The sequence below is a fragment of the Pan paniscus genome, chromosome 2 (assembly GCF_029289425.2).
Source record: "Pan paniscus chromosome 2, NHGRI_mPanPan1-v2.0_pri, whole genome shotgun sequence".
Classification (NCBI taxonomy): domain Eukaryota; kingdom Metazoa; phylum Chordata; class Mammalia; order Primates; family Hominidae; genus Pan; species Pan paniscus.
In genome coordinates, this window is record NC_085926.1 from 168,930,711 (window position 1) to 168,954,772 (window position 24,062).

Consider the following 24,062-nt stretch of genomic DNA (forward strand, 5'->3'; position numbering starts at 1 on the left):
GTGTAGATGAGGAGCAAAGTCAGTGGGCCAGATGGCCCCAGTGGCTGGTCCAGCAGACTCTAGCCTTTCTTCTAAAAGCACTACTTGGGACAAACGATGGCCACTAAGATGCCTGTACAACATGAGAAAGAGGTGGTTGTTTGGACACACTTTTGATGTCTATATAGGCTGGAAAAATGCAGAATTGTTCAGAGCAGAAGGAAAAACTCCAGACGTGTAGTCTTCCTTCAAATTTGTGATTGCGGGTTGTCTAGGACTGTGGGCATCAAAATGACAGATTCCTGCTCACAGCAGGTTGGGGATGGTCGAGAAGTTTGCCTTAGTAACAAGCACTCAGGTGATTCGTATGATCAGAAAAGTTTAGGTTAGTAGCCACACAATAGCTTCATGCATCAAAGCCGAGGTTCAGTAAGGACATTTGAAGGATTAGTTCTACAGGAAGCAACTAAAAAGATGCCCAGAATTATATGCATGAAATGATTCACTCACGGGGAAAGAAGTTGGCGAGTGGGGGTGAGGTGGGGAGCTACTACTACCAACATATGGTAATCTTGGCCATTCCTAACAAATGGTGTTACAAACGTTGCCCACCAGAGGTCAGGCCCGGCTGAATCAGGAAAGCCCTGTGGCATATGTCAGGAGGTTGGGCATAGGAGTCAAGAGAGAATGCTATATGTTGTTCAATTGAGTTTAAGCCTGAGGATACCTCTGTGCTTGAGGCTTTACATCGCAAACTGAAACCTGGTTTTGTACATAGATTAACTGAAGGCCTATCTTAGGAATATACTCTTGTAACACGTGGCTGAATCTTAGGCAATCACAGCAGTTTAATTTCAACTGATTGGCCGCCAGCTGATTCAAGTAAGGGAAAACACTGGGTAAGCTGTCACTGTTGTTTTCTGTCCATAATGTCATCTGACCACTTTGCAGGCCCAGAGTTCTTTGAACCTGTTCTGGTCTTGAGTGAGGGCTGCCCAATTCTAAAACTGAGAATTAAAGCCAATTAAGATCTTTAAACTAAATTTGTTGTAATGTTGTCTTTTGACAACATTCATGTAGTCAAATTTCCTGCTCCACTAGCACTTTCTCTAGCCATATTGAATGATTTCCCATTTCTGTACCCACATGCTCTTCCACTCCTCTGTGCCATTGTTCAAGTTGCTCCCTCTGGCTGGAAAGCCTCTCTCTTTTTTTCGTCTCCCAATGTCTTATGAAGGCCATATCCCTTCATTTTTGTCCCATGCAATCCTTGAAATCCTCTATCAAATGACTGACTCTGCTTTTTGTCATTATCTCTGTTCATGTCTCCTGCCTTCCTCATGTCCCCTGCAACCTAGGGAGATCATTTCTCCATCAACTCTTTCTGCCTCAGCATCCAGTATGAGGCCTGTTATAGAATAGACAGCTGATAGATAAATGGCTACTTTGCTTTCCTTCACGTAGATAGTACATACTGCTTTAGTGGCTCCTCAGAAGCCAGATTATAGCTGCCTCAAATGTTTTAAAAAATAAGATGGCATATAAACAGGTAAAAAAAATACGATGATGATATTGAATTCTCTGACATCTAAAGGTGATAAGGGCAGCCATATTAAAATGAGCTGAAACAATGACCATTAACATGTTATCCACATTAAAACATTGCCATAAAACACAACCAAAAGAAAAAGGGGATTCTCAGGGAAAATATTGACAGTTAAAAATTTTCCAAACCATGGTCTAAGACCAGGGATTGGGTGATATATCAAGAGGTCCAACACTGCATCTGTATACCAGGCATTGTTTGTAGCCTAAATAAATGATTCATATGTATAGTAATTATTTTAAAGATGAATGTGGCTTATAAAATGCAGCTTTATTTAAAACTGTTATTAAACTTTTTGTTGCTTTTCTGTTTCTGAGGTAGATAGGAGGTGAACTCATCATACTTTTAAAAATTGGGAATGAATTCTTTTGGCAAATGAGGTGACTAGGATGCAGTTAGCTTATGACTTCTGAGTTTCGCTGTGTCTTCTGTTTCACAGCATATCCACTGTGATGGCACTAAAGCCTATAGAGCTTTCTTAAATTCCACTTACTTGATGAAGCCAGCAAAATAAATATAAATCATGGACATTAGGCAGGGTGTCTGCTTTGTTTCAAGTGCTGGGTGATGCTCTTGGGTTTTTTCCTATCAATTTTTGAGACGGGCAGTATATTTCTATACTGAAATAAGGTCTGGGATTTTGTAAAAGTTCTCTACAGCAGTTGTTACCATATATTTTTAGATGTTACTAGCTAGGAAAAATTTCAACAAGAAAATTGAAGTCTCCACCACTGATATGGTTTGGCTGTGTCCCCACCCAAATCTCATCTTGAATTCCCATGTGTTGTGGGAGGGACCTGATGGGAGGTGATTGAATCATGGGGACAGGTCTTTTTTGTACTGTTCTTTTGATAGTGAATAAGTCTCACAAAATCTGATGGTTTTAAAATGGGAGTTTCCCTGCACAAGCTCTCTTCTCTTGTCTGCTGCCATGTGAGATGTGCCTTTTGCCTTCTGCCATGATTGTGAGGCCTCCCTAGCCATCTGGAACTGTAAGTCCAATAAACTTCTTTCTTTTGTAAATTGCCCAGTCTTGTGTATGTCTTTATCAGCAGCGTAAAAATGGACTAATACAATAAATTGGTACCAGTAGAGTAGGGTACTGCTGAAAAGATACCCCAAAATGTGGAAGTGACTTTGGAATTGGGTAACAGGCAGAGGTTGGCACAGTTTGGAGGGGCTCAGAAGACAGGAACATGTGGGAAAGTTTGGAACTTTCCTAGATACTTGTTGAACGGCTTTGACCAAAATGCTGATAATGATATGGACAATGAAATCCAGGCTGAGGTGGTCTCAGATGGAGATGAGGAACTTGTTGGGAACTGGAGCAAAGGTGACTGGCAGCATTTTGCCCCTGTCCTAGAGATTTGTGGAACTTTGAATTTGACAGAGATGATTTAGGGTATTTGGCTAAGCAGCAAAGCATTCAAGAGATGACATGGGTGCTGTTAAAGGCATTCAGTTTTAAAAGGAAACAGAGCATAGATGTTCAGAAAATTTGCAGCCTGACAATGCAATAGAAAAGAAAATCCCATTTTCTGAGGAGAAATTCAAGCCCACTGCAGAAATTTGCCTAAGTAATGAGAAGCCAAATGTCAATCCCCAAGACAATGGGGAAAATGTCTCCAGGGCATGTCAGAGACCTTTGGGGCAGCCCTTCTTATCACAGGCCCAGAGATTTAGGAGGAAAATATAGTTTTGTGGGCCAGGCCAAGGGTCCCTCTGCTGTGTGCAGTCTAGGGACTTGGTGCCCTTCGTCTTGTGACTAAAAGAGGCCAAAGTACAGCTTGGGCTGTTACTTCAGAGGTTGGAAGCCCCAAGCCTTGGCAGCTTCCATGTGGTGTTGAGCCTGTGGGTACACAGAAGTCAACAGTTGAGGTTTGAAATCCACCTAGATTTCAGAGGATATAAGGAAACACCTGGATGCCCAGGCAGAAGTTTGCTGCAGGGGTGCAGCTGTCATGGAGAACCTCTGCTAGGGCAGCGTGGGAGGGAAATGTGGGGTCAGAGCCCCCACAGAGTCCTTACTGGGGCACCACCTAGTGGAGCTGTGAGAAGAGGGCCACCATCCTCCAGACCCCAGAATGGTAGATCAACCAATAGATTGCACTGTGCGCCTGGAAAAGCCACAGACACTCAATGCCAGCCGATGAAAGCAGCTGGGAGGGAGGCTGGACCCTGCAAAACTACAGGAGTGGAGCTGCCCAAGACCATGGGAACCCACCTCTTGCATCAGCATGACCTGGTTGTGAGACATGGAGTCAAATGACATCATTTTGGAGGTTTAAGATTTGACTGCCCTGCTGGGTTTTGGACTTGCATGGGGCCTGTAGCCCCTTTGTTTTGGTCAATTTCTCCCATTTGGAATGACTGTATTTACCCAATGCCTGTACCCCCATTGCATCTAGGAAGTAACTAACTTGCTTTTGATTTTACAGGCTCATAGGTGGAAGGGACTTGCCTTGTCTCACATGAGACTTTGGACTGTGGACTTTTGAGTTAATGCTGACTTAAGACTTTGGGGAACTGTTGGGAAGGCATGATTTGTTTTGAAATGTGAGGACATGAGATTTGGGAAGGGCCTGGGGCAGAATGATATGGTTTGGCTGTGTCCCCACCCAGATCTCATCTTGAATTCCTATGTGTCGTGGGAGGGACCTGGTGGGAAGGGAATGAATCGTGAGGGCAGGTCTTTCCTGTGCTGTTCTCGTGATAGTAAGTCTCTCAAAATCTGATGCTTTTAAAAATGGGAGTTTCCCTGCACAAGCTCTCTTCTCTTCTCTTGTCTGTTGCCATGTGAGACGTGCCTTTCACCTTGCACCATGATTGTGAGGCCTCCCCAGCCACATGGAACTGTAAGTCCAATAAACCTCTTTCTTTTGTAAATTTTCCGGTCTCGGGTATGTCTTTATCAGTAGTGATGAAATGGACTAATAATACACCCACTCAACCCCAAATCTTGTGAAGAACAACAAAACTGTCAACTTTTAATTTTGCCAAACTAGAGCATTTAATAAAATAGCCATTTATTATCAGCATCAGCTCTCAAATACATTGTAACACTAAAATGAGGGCACACCATCTCCAAATAAGACGATCTTTAAATGAGCTTTTATACAAAACTCACTATGCTGTCCTTTTTGGTCATTTTTCCTTGGACTAATGATAACTTTGGCCTGAGCTGGCTAGGCTTCCAATTATGAATGTGGCTATTCTAGTGAGAAGGAATGAGATGGGGGAAGAGTATCAAGTTGACCTGAAGGCTATGCTGTTTCTTTCTGCTCCAGTGATGCCTTCTAGCTCTAAATCCTTCAATTTTTCAACTGCCATCTCTCTTATTAAATGGGTTTAATAATAAAAGATAACCTGAGATCCATGGAGCACTGGGTACAATGCTGAAAATGTTCGTCAGACCGTGATGCTGCTGATCCCTGCCCTCATGACTATGGGTAAACTAACATTGAACTTTGGAAATGAAGATGACTAATTTTTGGAGGGAGATAACCCTATATCAAATTGTTATTGTCATAGAACATGGATTTAGTTGCTTGTGAAAATATAAAAACATGTATTTAAGCTGTTGAGTTACAATTTTAAAGAAAACCAACACTCTAAAATATTTTTTTCACATATAGAGAACTCACTTTGAAAATGTTTTTGTATCTTAACTGGAGTTTGTGATAATCTAGATTGTTCACAATGACTGTGACACCTTGTCCCATTTCTTAGCATCTTTTTCGTATTTTCCATCTATCCCTGAAACTAATGTCCTGCATTTTTCAACAGGACCTCAGGAATCTGTAACTAAGCACCATGGAACTCCAAAATGCTTTTGGTCCTGGAAAGGTGAAGACCTTGATCCTGGCTATTTAGCATGAATTACACACTATCCTTAATCTCAACAGATTTGTGAAAAGACACAAAAAGTAATGAGGACCAAAAAAAAATTCTTTCACTGTTATATTGCTTCATATGACATCATTTCGTTATCTTCCTTCTTTATTTTTTAAAAAGATTTATTAAGTGAGCAGGAAAATACATGATTGAACCAATGGAAACTACAGGGTGTGCCCTTTACAAGACTGAGTGAAACAACAGATTAATCAGAAGGCATGTGTCAATTTTCTACAATGAAACTTCATGCAACATTCAGTGGAGCTGAATATATACAGATGTTAGAGGCTTCCCAGGGAGGCAGAATTGTTGTCCTTGGAAGATTGTTAAGACCCAAATGTCATTAGGCTGTCTTCAAGCTGCATTTGGCAGGAGGATACTTTCACTGTTGTTTATTTCTTGTTTCAGAAAAAAAAAATTGTTATGGTTTTTTAAACATTTAGACCAAAAACAAAATTCAGAATCCCCACCCACATCCAATAACTGCATTTATTGCAATGCCAATAGCTTAAAATGGATCATTATCTGTAAAAATGTAAGAGTTTTGAAATACTGCTTTTCTCATGGTTCTATATGACAGCCCTTCTTACGATCCTGCAACTTGGCCTGTTAGGATGATTCATGGAGCAAGAAAGTATAGCCAGGGTCATAGCCCGGTGTCTTCCATCCACAATAGCCTTCCAGGAAAGAAAATCTGTAGGGTTTTCTATTTTATATATGACATAAAACCTATGCTTTTATGACATAAACTTTGGAGACAGTGTTTTTTTTTTTGAAACTGAAATTAATCATATAGTTTTTTACCCTTTAAAAAATTCCAAAGCTCTGTTATTATTTTCATTCATTCTTTCATCCAACAGATATTTACTGAGTGACTAATATTTGCCAAGCATTCTTCAAAGCACTGGAGACGGACCAGTAAGCAAAGTATATGGTGATAAGTACTACGAAAGGCAATGAAGCAGAAAATGAGTGGGGGAATGAGAAGTTATTTGACACAGGTCTCTGACAGTAAAGGAATATTTGTACAGAGACCTGAAGGGAGGGAGTCAGCTATGTAGGCATGTGGGGGAAGTTTTGAGACTGAGAGACGACAAGGGCAAAGACTCTGAGACAGAACATGCTTTGAGGGTGTTCTGGGTGAAGCAAGGAGGCCAGTGTGACTTTAGCAAAGTGACAAAAGAAATAGATGAGGTCAGAGAAGTGGCAGTGGCGGCTGAGGTGGGGCCAAAAGTAGGACAGATTATCACAATGCCCTTCTAGGCCACTGTAAGAATGTTGACATTCCAGGTGAGATGGGAAGGCATTGAGGGACTTTAGCAGAAAAGTAGCATAACCTGGAATATGTTTTAACACCATCATATCAGGCAAGAAGTGGCTTGGACCCAGAGTGGATTGTGGATATATTCTGAAACTAGGGAAAACAGGATTAAAAAAGAAATGGATTCGATGTGGTATGTGAAAGTGAAAAATAAAGGATAACGAGATTTTCTGGTGTGAAGGAATAGAGCTGCCATTTACTGGCACAGGGAGGATTGCAATGGGAGTTCAGTAGTACCCCCTTATCGGAGGGGGAGTTTGAAGACCCACTGTGGATGCCAGAAACTGTGGATAATACTGAACCCTATACATACTATTTTTTTTCTATCTATACATACTTCTGATAAAGTTTAATGTATAAATTAGGCACAGTACTCTTGCACTTTGGGGCCATTAAGTAAAATAAGGGTTACTTGAACACATGCACTGTGCTACCATGACAGTCTATCTGATAACCAAGATGGCTACAAAGTGACTAAGGGGAAGGTGATGTTTACAGCATCGATACGCTGGACAAAGGGATGATTCATGTCCTGAGTGGGGTGTAGCAGGATGGAGCAAGATTGCATTACACTATTCCTAACGGTGCACAATTTAAAACCTAGGAATTATTTCTGGAATTTTCAATTTAATATTTTTAGACTGCAGATAATCGCAGGTAACTGAAACCAAGGAAAATGAAACCATGAATAAGAGAGGAATACTGTGTATTGATTGGTGAACATGTCAAGTTTGAGATGCCAATGACACATCCAAATGAAGGTGCTTCATAGGAAATTAGTTAAATAATAAATTGTATGCCAAATTTATTTGGCATTCAGGGAAGAGGTTGGGTCTGGAAATTAAAATGTGGGTGTTGTAAGTGTATAGTTTTTAAAGCCCCAGGACTGGGAGAGATCACTTAGAGGGGGATGCCTAGGACTGGAGCACTCCAAGAAGTCAGCCAAGGAGATTGAGAAGCAGTGGCCAGGAAGGTGAGAGAACATGAGAAAGATGCCCCAGAACTGAGAAAGCATTTCAAGAAGGAAGTAATTATTAACTGTGTCAAAGACTGCAGATAACTCAAGCAGCATGAAGCCAGAGACCTAACCATTGCATTTGAAAGCATGGAGGTCGCTGGTGTCCTTAGCAAGAGCTGCTGTGGTAGAGATGAAAGCCTGATTTGAGTTGGTTCAAAAGACCAAGGGAGGAGAGAAATTTAGGACAGTAAGTATACACAGTTCCCCCTAGAGAGTTTTTCTGTGAAGAGAAACAGATAAATAAGATGGTAGTTACGTTACCGAAACACTAGGTTTGGTCTAGGTCCTGCTGCTTGCCACACAGAAAGCCAATCACTGAGATGACAAGTATTGCCAAGAAAGTAGGCTTTGGTTTGGTCGGGTGCTGCGGCCAAGGAGATGGGAGCTTAGTCTCAAATCCATCTCCCTGACTGACCAAAACTAGGCATTTATATAGCAGGGAAGAAATGTAACAATGTGTAAGAAAACAGGAACTAAGGAGGGGCAAGAGGGCATCTGGTGCTATGATCTGTTGAGTTCCAGTTCTTTGATACTTTTTTGAGAGGCCTGAAGGAAAACAAATACAAGTTTCAAGCTTTAACAGCAAAAGGGTCAGTTTCTATGTTTATCCAAAAACAACTGTCTATGAGACTATGGGGCCGTTTCAGTTAGACAGGGTAATGGGGCCAAGGAGGGTGTTGAAGACCGGAGATACTGCAGCATACAGAACACAGCGAGATACACTGCAGAATACAATTAAACTCAAAATACAGTGAAATAGAATAGGGGATTCAGAAGAGAGGATTCGGTTTCTGGGGCAATGATCTTCATTTGGTGAGGTTGAATGGGATTTACCTAGAGCAAATAAGAATTGTCTGCTATCACTTAAGGAGCTGATGTAGTAATTAGCAATGATAAGTTTCACTGGTCGAGATCAGGGAACCAAGAAGCCAGGGTATTTGTAGGACTGTCTTAAGTGGATATTGAAATAATCAAGAATGATGACAGGGTGGTGGTAAAGAGAGCAACAGTGAGCCAAAACCTAAAATTCTTGAGCAATGAGAAGGAGTAAAAGAGGGTAATGTAGGGACTTGGGAGGCTGATGTCAACAGCTTCAAAACAGTGAGTGTTCAGGAGGAGGAAAGGAGAATAGTTTGGAAGTGGCAATGAGGAACAAGGAGGCATCCTACGATTAATGTTTTATTATTCATATTTTGACAAAGATAGCATATTATATTCCAGGACATGGTAGTTACCATGTGGGGAAACCTATCAAAGCATTTTTAATGACTGCTTAGAATAACTGTAGAAAGTACTTTCTCAATGATTTTTGTATGCAAGAAAAAAAATACCTGAAAGTAACCAAAAGTTTCAGATTGGAAAATATGCCAGGAAGATTTTCTTCTCTCATTCTCAGGTGAGGTTATAATCCAGTTTTAGCAAATGTTTGACAATTTAAAATACTTTTGAAAACTGGAGATTTAAAAAATGTAAACAATTGTAGGCACAGCAAAATTGTAGTTTTCCCTTCTGATATTATACATTTGGCATCTCTCTACAGTTATATTAACATAAATAAGGCAGCTAAAATGTTCAAAAATAGTTTTACAACATTCAATTTTAAAATTTCATTCAAGCTGTAATCTTTTGTTTCCTGCTGCCACCTAACATTTGAAGTTTTGATTCAGGGTAATGTCCAAGGTTTCTTAAACATACCATAATAAGTATTACTATTCCTTAACATTTATCCCAGGGGAAGAGATAAGGGAAAGGGGTAGCTGGGCATGATATTTACAATGTACAAATAATGATCCATTGCCGGAAATGAAAACTCACCTTTCCACCAGCATTTGCTCAGCCTCAATAGTGCAATGCAACTTGGTGCTGATAAAAATAAACCATTAAAACCAAACCCTATCATGCAAGGAGTGAGTTTGAATATATGTACACAAACTCAAAAATCTGTAAACTTTGGGACATTTTAATTTTTAACTGTATTTTCTACTTTTCATCCAAACATTTGTCATCATGGACTCAGAAGAATCCAAGATTTTGATCTAGATTTAAAATAACTCAAACATTACCCAGGGATTTTTGTTTAAAAATGCTTTTATGGGGATTTTTATTTTGGTATATTCTGGCACTTCCTGGAATGGCAGGTCTAGAAGAATAAAGTCCAAAGCACAGGGTTATGATCTCACACTGTTTAATGCTAAGCAAACTGTTGAATATTCTAGTTATCAATGGAAGAATTCCCAGAATAATGGTGTAGAAATAAAAACAACCTAGAAAATGTTTGGTAGGAATATACAAATTGTCAGTTTTGAACTTGCAAATTCTCAAGAGGTTTTCTTCTTTGCTGGGACTCCTGAAAAGTGATCAATTTTACACCCAATTTATTTAAGATCCATGAAAGGACAGCTTACTTTAGGGTTCCTGATATATAGTGACCAAGGAGATATAGTGGCATTTATGAGAAATATTAGCAGGTAAATTAAATCAAATTTAGACTTTTGGATTTTAGATTTATGTTACAACTATGTAGTCTCAGGGGAGGTCAGTTTTTGGTTGGTTGGTTACGTTTTGCTTGATTTGGTTAGATTTAAATTTTGAAGAATGAACTAAAAGGTAACAAGTTAGAGACTGTTGAAATGATCAGAACATGGTACCAGTGGTGATTCTGGAATATAAAGAGCATAGTAGCGTCATTCAGAATTGTTATCAGCATGCTGTGGATTTTCTCATGTTTTCCTGCAGTAGGTTAAAATTAAAGTTTTATCAATAACTATCTTCTTTCTTAAAAATAATGTAGCACATCTTACATCTTAAAGCAATCAGCACAAATGCAAGTGATGCCTGTTCAAGCAGACTTTCAAAGACAGCACACACTGTTAACACAAAGAGCTCTTCCACGTTTCAAGAATACAGTGACGGAAACTGGTACACATAGTAGTAGGGAAAGCATTTTTTTAAAAACTTCGTGGAATGTAAGACTTTAGCCCCTTCCTTTTCTGGCAGTGGATAAAACCAAAATGGTTCTGGCTGGAATTTCACATCTTGCTAATAATCTACTGGACAGGAGGGACCAGAGACACCAATTACCAATGAGTCACAAGAACAGACAAAAATTGTTAGTAGGTTTTGACAACCAGGAACTAAGGTGTTTTTAAAAAACATGTACTTGATGCAAAGTATATTAGGAGTGCACCCTAGAAAACAATGTCAAAGTGTTAGAAAAATGGAGCCCCTGTCCAGGTGACCTTGTGAGATTTCACCCATAACTTAATATACCCTGTTTAATGAAAATAATAGTTCTAGGTCTTCATGAAGGATTGTTTAGAAGTCTCCAAGAAAAATAATGAGATCTATCTAAAATAGAGCTGTTCAATTTTATGTGGAACTTAGTGAAAGCTGTCTTCATTTGCATTGTGTGTTATGACAGTGGTCTGGCTGGAACTGGCAGGGGGAAGAGCCTCATTATTTGAAGGAACTTCACTGGTCATCCATTCCTACCACCACTGATGCAGGAATCCATGCTACAGTATCTTTGACTGGCACCCAGGAATGATGGTCACCTGCCAGACCCCAGACCCAGACTATGGTGTGGGCAGGCTCAGTAGATTTTACTGGATGATTAGTAATTTAGAGCAGTAAGAACTGGCAGATCTAGTGAAACTTACTCTGAGGGGAGGGCTCAGTTTCTCCAGTTTCTCTTTGTAGGAAAATAAAAATAAAATGAGCCAATTTCTAGAGACAAAATCACCTATAAAAAGATCAAAAGTAAAGATTTTTTTTTGTTGAGATGCTATAAAAATGGATGAAAAACAACCGTTCCTCCCCTACCCCCAAAAAGAATTAAGGCAATTCAGAAAGTTTGGATGAGCCACAAGGACACCATTCTGACGTATTCTGCATGTTCTAGGCCTCCTTATGTCAGGGCTGGGGTCTGTCTTGCTGGAGGAAAATTTATTTTTGAAGATAAAAGCTTCAGTGAATTCTTTAAATATCTGTCTTTTAAAGAGCACAGATTTCTGGGGGGCCCATTTAAATTTGGATTTGCCTTGTACTTAGTGTAAAATATTAGTACAAAAATATAAAAGGCATGGCTTGATGTTTAACGTCTGTGTTTTATTGTTGTTGGCACCAGAAAAGCTCATGTTCTATGTTATGTCACTGTACATACTGTAAACAAGACTGCATTAATATTGTTTTCTTATGATTTGTTTCAATGAATCTAGATTTTAAAAAATACATTCACAAACTACCTTATGTTTAAACACAATGATTCCCTTTTATTTCTTAACTGTACCCAAAATCCCACAATAAAAAAATCATTTAAAGCTGTGTGTTTCAAACTTATCACTTAGAAATAAAAACAAAACAAAACATAAAAACAAAGATCAGTTTGCAACATAATTTAAAGAAGCTTCTGGTTTAAAATACCACAGCAGCAATATAAAGAGCTGGTGGCAATCACATTCGGGAGTGAAATCGAAATCAATATATTTTGTCCACATCAGCATCCAATTACAGTAGTTGTTAAATTCAATCCAAAAAGTTATTGCTGAATTTGTGGCATGGAATTTGAGAAGATAGTATTGTTCAGCAGCACAACCACAGCAGTAAAAATGAGAACAGGAGGATTTCATTGCTTTTGAGAGCTAAAGGGACCATGAGGAGGATATCTTGCTGATTGCCTGAAGATAATCCTCAGTTACATTCCTGCATATTACCTGCTTTAAATAAATGCAAATGACAACCACCTTTTCAGGAGGGGCATAATAATGTAATCCAGAAACTAGAATGTTTCCCCTTCTCTTCCCCATCTTGCCCAAACCACTAGATTGAAATGGCTCCATTTTCCTAATGTGTATTTCGTTCTCATTAATAGTACATCAGCTGCTCGTGTATTTAGGCAAAGTCAGTAAGATCGTAGTTTTTTTTTTTTTTTGATCCATTTACAGTAATTATTTTCTCCAGAAACAAGCCACATTAGTTTTTGTCATTGGATTCCCCCCACTTCCAATTTTTTAAGAAGAAAAATTTGGTCAACTACTGTTTTGTTTTAAAAATGTTAAATGCACCTGAGATTGCCAGTTGAGCTCTCTATATGTCTCCTGGAGATAACACTGCTGTGATGAACAGTGAAACAAAAACAAACAAAACGAGGTAGGTTAAAACAGGAAGCGCAACACAGATATTGTTTGCAACACTTCGATACCACAGGCGGCCATGCTTGTAGCTTTGGAAAAAAAAAATCCCAGTCGCATAAAAGTTCAAATCATTTGAGTAAGAGTTTATAAGGACACAAGTCAACCTGAACTAAATACATACATATTTCTGCACAAATGTTGTTTACCGTATGTTGGGTAATTTGGAGGAAGGTAAAGTGATTAGGGTCTCAAAATTTTGTCCAAAGCCTTGCTTTCAAGTTCTCTAAAATTGGAGCCAATGATGCCTCTTGTATCTGAGGCAGGCTTAGGAGTCTAGTCCCTTCTCTCACCCACACAGGGAGAACACAGGCAGCTCAGAAACATTTATTATTAATTTTTTCAGTCACAGTTTTCATCTTGAGAAAGTGGCACCCTCAGGAGAGAGCTGGGAATGTTCAGAGCCTGAATATCATCCACTCTCCAAGTCCCAGAAAGAACTCAACAAAGTCTCAGTCCTAATGCAGCCCAAACCAAGTGACCTCTTAGCTGGGAGGCTTTGTGCATTTAAAAAAAGACTATGTAAGCTTGTTTCCCAGAAGCTCGTTCTGTCTGACCCCATCTGTCATCCCATCTTTTTCCCTGATCTGTTGCATAATAGCTGAGGGAAAGTTGTGTTAGAGAGTCCCTCCATCGCTAGGCCAGCTCAACTCAATGGCGTTAGTATCCTATTCAACACACTCCATTCTGTAAAGGGCCATATAAAAATGTGGCCTGTCAGATTCACAAAAGTGGTAGTTGATTTTATTAGACTAGTAGTTTTAAGGCTAGTAGTTAGCCATTTAAAATCTATTTCCCAAAAGAGGGGAAAACTAGTATTTTTCTTCTCTTTTTAAAAATTCATTAGCCAGTTGCTATCAAAAAGCAACCTTTTGGGTTGGTGAAGGCAAGAGAGTTCTTAAATTACTCCACTATGTAGTTATGGCCTTCAGCCTAAGGAGATAAGGTACATTTATTGTGCTGTCTCTCATCATTGGAAATTTTACAACATACCATATACTTAAAACTAGTAGGCAGACAGAATTTAAAAGACTCATTTTCGCAGTATGCATTCTTTCCCCATTCTTGCAGAGTAAAGGGGTAAAGAAAAAAGGTAAAAACCTGAAAACCCACCATAACACAGCTTAATCGTTAAGAGCACACAATATTTGTTTCTATCCCTAATTCCGAAGGGCACATGGTCCATCTTTGTCCACAGACAAGGCAGCATTCTTGGGGATCTCCTGGAAATTCCTGCCACCTTTTTCTCTCCTTCTCAACCAGGCTGCAACATTGAAAGATGGACTGTATTGGGAGGGGCGGAGGGAGAGGAAAAAGGGAAAGCGATATGTTCAACCAAGCCTTCTGATTCTGCCTCTAGACTGGCATAAGTCCACATGAATTATGTTCTTTTAAATTAGAAATAACGCCATGAAGATAAGTGCCAAGTGCTCTTCTGTTACCAGTTCATCATGGAATTTCTGTTGAGGGTCATGAAAAACACTTGGCTACTTCCTCCAGATCGCACGGATGCAAAAAATACCTGTTTGAAATTAAAAAGAAGTTAGTTCAACTGCATGGTCTTTTCCCCTCTTTTCTTCAACCGTCCATCCATTTTCTCTCACATGTCCTATCCTTGCCATGTGTCAGGTCTTAAGACTCAATGGCTTGTGTTTATAAAGTCCCTTTGGATATCGTGCATCCTATGTAAAAACTCCTGCCTTTATTCCTAGGTTGTTGTTATTCCTTATTGTGGTATTGGTCTCCAGAGATGCTGAAGGGGCTATATCTTCATTTGTAACATCTCTTTGGGTGTTCACTTTTTAAAAGGGAGTTTCATGCTAGGATAACGTGCTGGATTTCTGGCCTAGGACCCAACAGGTTCTTTGTTAATTTCTAGAAAGGCACAGAAGCTTCCCTTCTCTCACCCTTAAATGACAAGAAAGTAGACTTCAGGATGGAAGGGAATCCCTTCAAATTCTCAAAGTCAAGGGGGAGTTTTAGGCCTACTGACTATCATACAGTTTCAGATTTCAGTTTTTTAAATTTAAGATAAAAACATTAAATAGTGTGATCAGATAGGGCAAGGTATTTAATGCCTACTCATTTTGGCATTTCAAGAGTTAACGCATGGTTTCTCTGCTGATGGTGGCATATCCCAGGGCAAATGAGATCATAGCATTAATGAGGAGAACCACAGTCCATTAGGTCTGAGTCTGTTAAGTCATTTTATCAAACAACTGACAAACGTGAGAAAAATTTGGGTTACTGCTTGCTTGAGCTGAATGTTTAATGTTAAAGAACCACTGCCCAAGGAAAGTAATATTTTGGGCTATGGCCTAGCCCTTCAGTCAGTCAATACCTAACTTTGGTCCGAGGCATTTGCTTTTGTCACTAGTCTAAAGTCTCTGCTACTTCATTTCTATAGCTTCTTCAGAAGAATGCTAACAACAACTTCTTAGGGAGGTCTCTGGAAATGCTTGACATTCACCTAATGCTGCATATGAAAGTAATGCTACTCTTAGGGTCAATGAATCAAAACGGAGAAGGACAGAGAGGGCCTATGGAAAACCACAATGAAGAAAAGAAAGGGCTGCTGTTCCCTCCAAGTTGTGTGCCCCTGGCTGTAAACCTTGGGTTGCAGACACTGGTGTGGCCCCAGCCTACTCCTAAGGGTGTGGCATGGCTTGGAACAGCCCTGTTGGGGTAGGTTTTCAATCAGAATGTGGGTATCCATACCCAGATCACTCCTGGTTTTTTGATTCTTAGAGACTGGGTGGGAGCTGGAGTTTTACTAGGTTATGTTTGTTTTCTAGGAAATCTAAATGGCTGGAACCATCTTTGCCACCTGCAGCTACTGTCCACCCAGACCACATCAGGTCAGAGTAGTGGGCCAGGGTTGAATATAGTTTAGGCCCACATCACCAGGTTTGGACTAAGACCAACCTGACCTTTGGGGAACTGGGGTGGACAAAGGGATATACAAAAATTCAACCCATCATACTGTTTTTCTATAGGCGTTTATGTCTGTGGCTTTGGGGACAGCATTTCTATGTTGGCCACAGCCACAAAGGATGAATTCACAAATGCAGTATGGCTTAGCTACTAAAACCTCGGGGTTACTCTACAGGGAGGGTAAGGGAGAAGTAGTACTGCTGCAGAATACCCCTCTGAGGTCACTGATCATGCCAGACGGACACAGCCAATTTCACTGGAAAACAGTTCACCTATGACATTTCAGAAGAAACATGGCTGGAATGACACAAGACATGGCACTAGTTGAGTTTGTGATTGTGCATTCCTTAAGGAATGGGTGACATTTTTAAAAAGCTTATATTTCTACACATCAAATGTTTTGGATTTAAAGGTGAATATAAGGTGATTGGTTAGGTCTTGAAAGTGACTTTGTGAAAAGTCTAAAAGTGGAAGTATAAAGTTGACCCACTGTGAGATGATTAATGATGGGCCAACTGCTCTAAGTGCTTAGGAGAATTTGGGGTGTCTGCTGAGTCATCATAAGGCCTTCAGGCCACAAAAGTTTCTAAGAGGTTTACAAGAAATTTCTAAATGTTTTTATGTAGTTTTTGACATGTGAATAATATATTGAGTGCTCACATGGATCAAACCAAATAATGCCATTTCAAGATAATATTGATTGTTTAACACAGATGTGATTCAAATCAGTATAAAGGAAAATGAAGGTTTCACAGGTACCTGGTGGTCTCTTAAAATGCAAACACTAATGCAAATGTTGAAACGGATTTACCTTATCATTTCTTTCACATAGAAACTTTAACCTTTGAGCTCGCTTATGCATAAATACTCCATCCAAATGTCCTGTTTCCACTGACCGGATCTCAATAGCTTTCTCGCCCCAGCCCATTATCTGATTGGAATGAATGTAGGCTGTCAAAAGGAATTTCCAAAACTGCATTAAAAACATTAGATGGGCAATAACTCACAGCATCTGTTCACATCTTAACCACAAAAATGACAAATGACTTGAGATAAATGGACAAAGCAACTCTTACAAGAGTTATTCACAGATTTTTTTTTTTTTTTTTGTGGAATCAAATGGTTGTTTCACATTTCTTGATTTTCGTTTCATTTGGGGGGTGTAACTGCTGAAGGAGATAAGGAATGGTTAACCTACCCACAGACGTGGGCATTTCTCCCCATTGGAGCACCACATCCTTAGTTATCCGGCCATAGGTGTTTACATACACCCCCTCATCCTCATAGCAAACAAGCATTTCCATTCCATCTGTTTTAGGCAAGATGACAATAGCATGAGGAGTGATATTGCCCTGAATCTAGAAGACAAAGAAAAGCCAAGCATTATTCTTTTAAAAAATAAAACTCCTTGACTATTCATCTCTAACAACTGCAAAAAAGAGGTTTTTGTTTATTTTCATTGTCACCCTAAAGACTGAAATTTGCTTTAATTTAACCACTGACTTGTAAAATACCCTGGTAAATCAAACTTAGTCACTAGATTAAAAATTCAATTTACCTGTTCCTAAAAAGAGCATGTAAATCTATGGCACACCTACTATGTGCCAGTCATGGGGCCCTTTACATATATAATTTCTAGTACCTACAATAGCTCCCCAAGGTAGATAGCTTTGTTTACAGATGAGGAAACTGCATCTCAGAAGGGCTTTGTGTCTTAACCAAAGTTGTGCTAGTATTTGTTGGTAGAGTTGGGATTTGTGTGTATCTTGCTGACGTTGAAATTAATGTGTTTTCTATTAGCACAACCACTTCCAAAAAAAGATGAGGAGAATGTAAGCCAGCTGAATCTAATGGAGATAGCTTAAGTGGGGTCAAAATGAACTACCAAAATAATCTGTGAAAAAAATATATATATAGGATTGTTTATCTGGGTGTCTAAATGCCAGAATAATTCATGTCTTGGTTAGAAAAAATATTTAGAATTACCACTCATTAAAACAAATCACTATTGCCGCACACAGTGGCTCATGCCTGTAATCCCAGCACTTTGGGAGGCCGAGGCGGGCGGATCACGACGTCAGGAGATCGAGACCATCCTGGCTAACACAATGAAACCCCATCTCTACTAAAAATACAAAAAATTAGCTGGGCGTGATGGTGGGCACCTGTAGTCCCAGCTACTTGGGAGGCTGAGGCAGGAGAAGGGTGTGAACCCAGGAGAGGCGGAGCTTGCAGTGAGCCGAGATCATGCCACTGTACTCCAGCTTGGGTGACAGAGTGAGACTCCGTATCCAAAAAAAAAAAAAAAAAAAAAAAATCACTATTGAAATAAGTGTATATTAATTTGTTCTAGGAAAGGAAATGTGATGTTGTTGTGATCCCCTAGTTGAGAATGCCATGGCAGCCCAACATGTGCATGATAGATTGGACTAAGAGAGTTGAGGATTATCATCATAGTTACGCCTTAGCTGCCTCACCAGGAATGTGAGCTGTGAGTCCTTGTGTTCACCCACATCCACATGAGTTAAAAGTGGTAATAATGCAGCAATGAATGGCAGTCGTGTGTGTGTACGTAATATACTGAAACAACTTCTTTTAGTTATTGCATTTCATTAGAATAAAGTCTTAAAACTCTCAAAATACCAGTCAGCAGTAGCTTCAAACATTCCTGATAAATAGTTTCTCCTGTATGTTAGTCTTGGGATTACACACAGGACACACACTTTACACTACACTTAATCCTAATAAGTGAATCCATATGCAGCATTTCCCTTTAACAGTTATGTTTCAAGCAATATGTCAGGATAGTAATATGAATATTTTAGGGCTAATAAGAAGATCTACAATTTGCAGGGCCCCGTACCAACTGCTTTAGATCCATTACCTCATTTAATACTAATGATAATCCTATGGGATAAGTCTTTTTATCCATATTTTACAGATGGGAAAGCTGAGGATTGGAGAGGCTGCCTACTGTGTCCATTACTGCAAAGCTAATACATGCTAGAGCCACTGTGTCTGACTCCACTGTACCACACTGCCCTCAAGCTGAAGAGAGGAACTAAAAATAGCAAAAAAGAATTTTCTGCAATAAATTAGTACCTGACCATTGGCTTTCTCTAACATAAAATGAACGAATTTCCCTTCAAAAACTGAACGTGGAAACTTGTCTACCGAATATAATTCATGCCCTTGAAAGAAATATATCATATTCATTTTAATCTAAAGTCCAAAGAGACAACATGTAAATGCTAAATGATTTCTATTATGTATTCCCCAATTTTAGGAAGTCATAAAAATTAGTTAAATTTATATATTTTAGTTATTAAAAGCAGTATACTTAATGAAGAACGAAAGCCCATTTGCTGGTTAGTAAACTGTGCATGACTTCTACTGAAACTATGCAAAACAAATCTCTCTCTACATGCAGGCTGTTGTACAGAGAGCCCTTGAAAGTCTACTTCTGAGTACTTACATGAGATGGTATGTAGATATCATAAGAGTTTCCTGAATCAACATCAATTACATGGAAACCAGTGTGTGAACCAAAAATAACCTTTAATCTTTGACCTTCTTCTACCGTGAGATCAACTAGCAGAGGCTTGTGCTGGAGATCTGCAAAAGACTTTAAAAGTCACCCCATTAGTATCCACATCACTCAAAGAGGCATCTTAATTTTTTTCCTTTAGCCACTGTCTAGAGGAAGTTAACTTCTAACTTTATTAAAGTGAAAAACTAGAAAATTTCTCTTTCAGTTTTAGGTCTGTTGATATTCTGGCCCTAGGAGGAAGGGTCTAGCATCCACTTGTGCCCCTTTCTCTACCCTTTGTCCTTCGGGGCAGTGAAGTTTAAGTTGGTGCACAGGTGTAAATTTTGATAGTGGTAATGTATATTAAAAACCTGGTGCCTGGGTATTGCTGTTTTTTCCTGTTTATTTCTGGCCTTTGTCCTCTGAAGAAGGCCCAGTCACCTCTCTGGCCCCCCTCTTTCCCATGTGGCAACCAGGCCCATCCACAGCAACTACCCTTTCAGAGACAGCCTGGGAGGGACAGCCAAGGCCGGCTGTTTTCTCAGCCAGTTTAGTATTAATGGGCATGCTCTGGTTTGGATTTTTCTTCAGTGAATGAGTGGGCATAAGATTGGCACTTTCTCTTAACTTAATGTTGGAATCTGAGACTTGGGTTTGGGTGGTAGAGAAAGAGGTGGGAGAGGAACATCACAAGATTGATGGCTTGCATTGACTATTTGGGTTTAACTAGAAAGCAAAAAGAGAGGTCTTGCCAAGTTTGTCAAAGTTCTCTGTGTTTGAATCCAGAGCCCAAGCCCCAACTAACTGTCAAGTGTTCCTCTGCCATTTTCCTTTGCTATTTTTTAAGCACGCTCTACCTTTGGGCCTTGAGATCTGGGACAGCATTTGTGAAACTACAATTGCCTTAACTATAATGCCACTGCTACCTCTCAGACCCTTCTCTTCTCATCTTTTGCTAACACCATTCTGACAGCATGGGAAGCTCTAGCGTCCTGTCCTTGTCCTATGGGAAGGCTTGGCCTCTTGCCAGTTCCACTCTTTCCTGTTCAAGTCTTTGCCTTTGCTCTTCCCTCTTTCTGGGCTGGATAGGGTCTGTCAGAAAGAACATTTTGCACTCTCTCATGTGTCTCTGGGTCATAAAATAATGGCAATAACTTCAGAGCAAGAATCGGAATGGGATGTTGATTGAAAAGCTTTTGTGGAGACAGATTTTGGCAGAACAGGAGTACCACTTTGGCTTTTAGGAGTTATCCCTTGTTATTAGTAACCTAATGCATTCCAATTTTTTTCCATAAAAGTGAGGTCATGGAGGGGAGCCCATTTCCATTAATGAATCTATTTTCCTGAGCACATCAGAAGCCATCTGCCCTAAGGGAACAAGATAGAAGTGATTCACCTCTGAAGTGGGCCTACATGGTGTTCCAAGGGCAGTTTTGCCCTTCATGAGAATGTGGCAGAAAATAATAAGGAGCCAAATGGAGATAACAGTCATAAAGGTGGGGAGAAAAAGTGAGAGCCAATGAGACATAAAGAAGTAGACAGACATAAGCTGAGAGAGAGAGAGACAGAGAGAGATCAGAGAGAGAGCGTGAGAGAAAACAGAAGATAAGTTCACTTGGGCTATGGATAGGTTATGTGGCTCTGAACACATCTGGGTGCCTGTAAGTACTGGTCCTCCTGGTATTCGGGTGTCAGCTTCATGAGCTGGGGTCAACAGGACTAGCACATCCCCATCCCACTCCTGGCAAATCTCATGAGTGACCAATCCAACCATGGTGGGTACAGACTTAGACAAGGTAAAAAATGAAAAGGCAATCAAAATAGAAGAATGCAGAGAAACTAGGTCATTTCTGTAAGTTAGCACTGGGGACATATAAGCATCACCTGAGTTTTAGGGACTTCATCCAGAAAGATTTATGAGGATTAAAAGAGACTCAGTTTAACTCTGAGATTCAGTGCTGCCATTTGTCTGCCTTTTTCTTTTTTTTTTTTTTTTTTTTTGAGACGGAGTCTCGCTCTGTCGCCCGGGCTGGAGTGCAGTGGCGCGATCTCGGCTCACTGCAAGCTCCGCCTCCCGGGTTCACGCCATTCTCCTGCCTCAGCCTCCCGAGTAGCTGGGACTACAGGCGCCCGCCACCGCGCCCGGCTAATTTTTTGTATTTTTAGTAGAGACGGGGTTTCACCGTGTTAGCCAGGATGGTCTCGATCTCCTGACCTCGTGATCCGCCCGCCTCGGCCTCCCAAAGTGCTGGGATTACAGGCGTGAGCCACCGCGCCCGGCCTGTCTGCCTTTTTCAAACAAAATATCAGGGAATACCCTGGTTTAGGTGGCTTTATAACAAATGTCATTGCATAAGATCATAATCAATGCTATGCCTACTAACCATTCTAAATGCCTCTTGAGGATGATGATTCATAGATCTCAAGGAGGAGGGCATACCCAAATTTTAATCTAATTTTATAGCATTTACAAATATTCAGTCTTTACTTTTGAAACAATAAACCCTAGAGTACCTACACTTTTAAAACAGGTTTATTATCTATATGAAAATTGGTATTGGTATATATGGACTATTTTATTAATGGGTAGAAACAGAAAATTTTTAAAAAGCACATTTTAGATAATCACATCCCTGCTTACCTTAAATGCCATGAATTTATGATACGGTTTAGGAGCCCAAGCATATATTTCCACAGCATTCTTTAAGGCAATCACCAAAAATTTGATCCTTTCATATTTAACTGTAATAGAAAAATTATGAGTGAAAAAGTACATCAATTTACTCAAGTTCTTTGTATTAATATTAATGAATGTATAAGCAACAATATGTAAATTTAAATATTGATGTTGGGTGTCAGCTTCATGAAGGTGATATTCCTGGTGTGGGATTTTTTTCATAGATACTGATTTAGCTTCCCTTAGCGAACTTTGGTTGGCAGAACACTTATGGCTTTTGCTTTATATTGAAGACTCTTTTCATCATCCAGAGATATAACTGCTTAGGACTGTCTTTAACACTAGGTCTTGATGTTGATATTCATTGTAATAAGAATGTGCATAATTTCCTTCACGTTAGCTTGCCTGGCTTTTACGTTCACCCACATTTAAGTAGCTGAGAGCAGATATGGCAAGATGGTAGAAAAATTAGCAAATGGGCAGATATAAAGGCTGCCATTTGCTTATTATTTATATTTGAATTCCAATTACCAAGTGAAATAATTGCTTATTTATGCTTCTAACGAAAGGGGGGTGTTAGGAGTCTTGGGTTCTGTTAGTGGCTTAAAGGGCTACGAATACTGACAAATCCTTTTACTCTTTAGAAAGATGGAATATTAAGCATTGTAAATTCTATGGACAGAAGCTTAGTTAAATGATTGAGTCCCCACAATGCTTTTGCCTACACAAAGTAGTACTCAATAAATGCTTACTGAATGGAAGAATAGAAGAACAGACTGTTGTCTGGCATTCTCTTCATTACTCTTACCTATGTGTGTGTCTCTGATAGAATAATAAGCAATGTTTACAGTGATGACCTTGAGAAATTGAACAATCCTTTAAGTGCCTTCTGAATCTTTTGCTGTTAAGTGTGGATTCTAATTCTTAGAGAATTCGTAATCCACAGTTGGTACACATGGCAGTCAGTTTCTTGGTAAAATATCTCAAGAAACAGAATATTCTGAGTCCTAAAGAAACTAGGTATGAAAAATTTTAATATACTTAAATGACATTAAGTTTCCAGTTACTTGCTTTATAACTTTTCATGACATAAAGTATTTATTAGACTATTTTTGCTGATCTCTTCATCTGAAACCTAGGAAAAGATCCACAGCTCTTGGCATTGAAGGAACATACCTCAAAATAATAAGAACCATATATGACAAACCCAGAGCCAACATCATACTGAATGGGAAAAAGCTAAGAGCATTCCCCCTAAGAACTGGAACAAGACAAGAATTTCCACTCTTACCACTCCTATAGTATTGGAAGTCCTAGCCAGAACAGTCAGGCAAGATAAAAAAATAAAAAGCATCCAAACTGGAAAAGAGGAAGTGAAATTATCTCTGCTGATGACAGGATCTTATGCCTAGAAAACCCTAAAGATTCCTCCAAAAGACTCTTAGTGCTGATAACTTCAGTAAAGTTTCAGGACACAAAATTAATGCACAAAAATCAGTTACATCAATAATGCTCAAGCTGGGAATCAAATCAAGAGCTCAATCCCATTTATAATAACACACACACACACCCCACACACACCCCTAGGATAATACATTTAACCAAGAAGGTGAAAGACCCCTACAAGAAGAACTACAAAGCACTGATGAAGAAACCATAGATGACACAAATGAATGGAAAAACATCCCATGCTCATGGATAGGAAGAATCAATATTGTTAAAGTGACTATACTGCCAAAAGCAGTCTACAAACTGCCAATGTTGTTTTTTACAGAATTAGAAAAGACAATTCTAAAATTCATATGGAACCAAAAAAGAGCCCAAATAGCCAAAGCAATCCTAAGCTAAAAGAACAAAGTTGAAGGTATCACATTACCTGACATCAAACTATACTGTAAGACTGTAATAACCAAAG

At 39.5% G+C, this 24,062-nt stretch overlaps 1 protein-coding gene across 4 annotated transcripts in view; it reads right to left on the reverse strand.

Annotated features, from left to right (window-relative positions):
* Positions 1–11,904: 11,904 nt before the first annotated feature.
* TNIK (TRAF2 and NCK interacting kinase) overlaps positions 11,905–24,062 on the reverse strand; it is a 398,535-nt gene continuing 386,377 nt past the window's right edge. For all 4 annotated transcript variants that reach the window (XM_003831928.8, XM_003831929.8, XM_003831931.8 and 1 more), the window contains 5 exons: positions 22,112–22,212; positions 19,417–19,566; positions 17,140–17,299; positions 16,753–16,892; positions 11,905–14,529 (listed from right to left, as the gene is read on the reverse strand). In XM_003831928.8, coding sequence (XP_003831976.1) covers positions 14,446–14,529; positions 16,753–16,892; positions 17,140–17,299; positions 19,417–19,566; positions 22,112–22,212 — 635 coding nt within the window. In that variant the 3' untranslated portion in view covers positions 11,905–14,445. The remainder of the gene's footprint in view (positions 14,530–16,752; positions 16,893–17,139; positions 17,300–19,416; positions 19,567–22,111; positions 22,213–24,062) is intronic.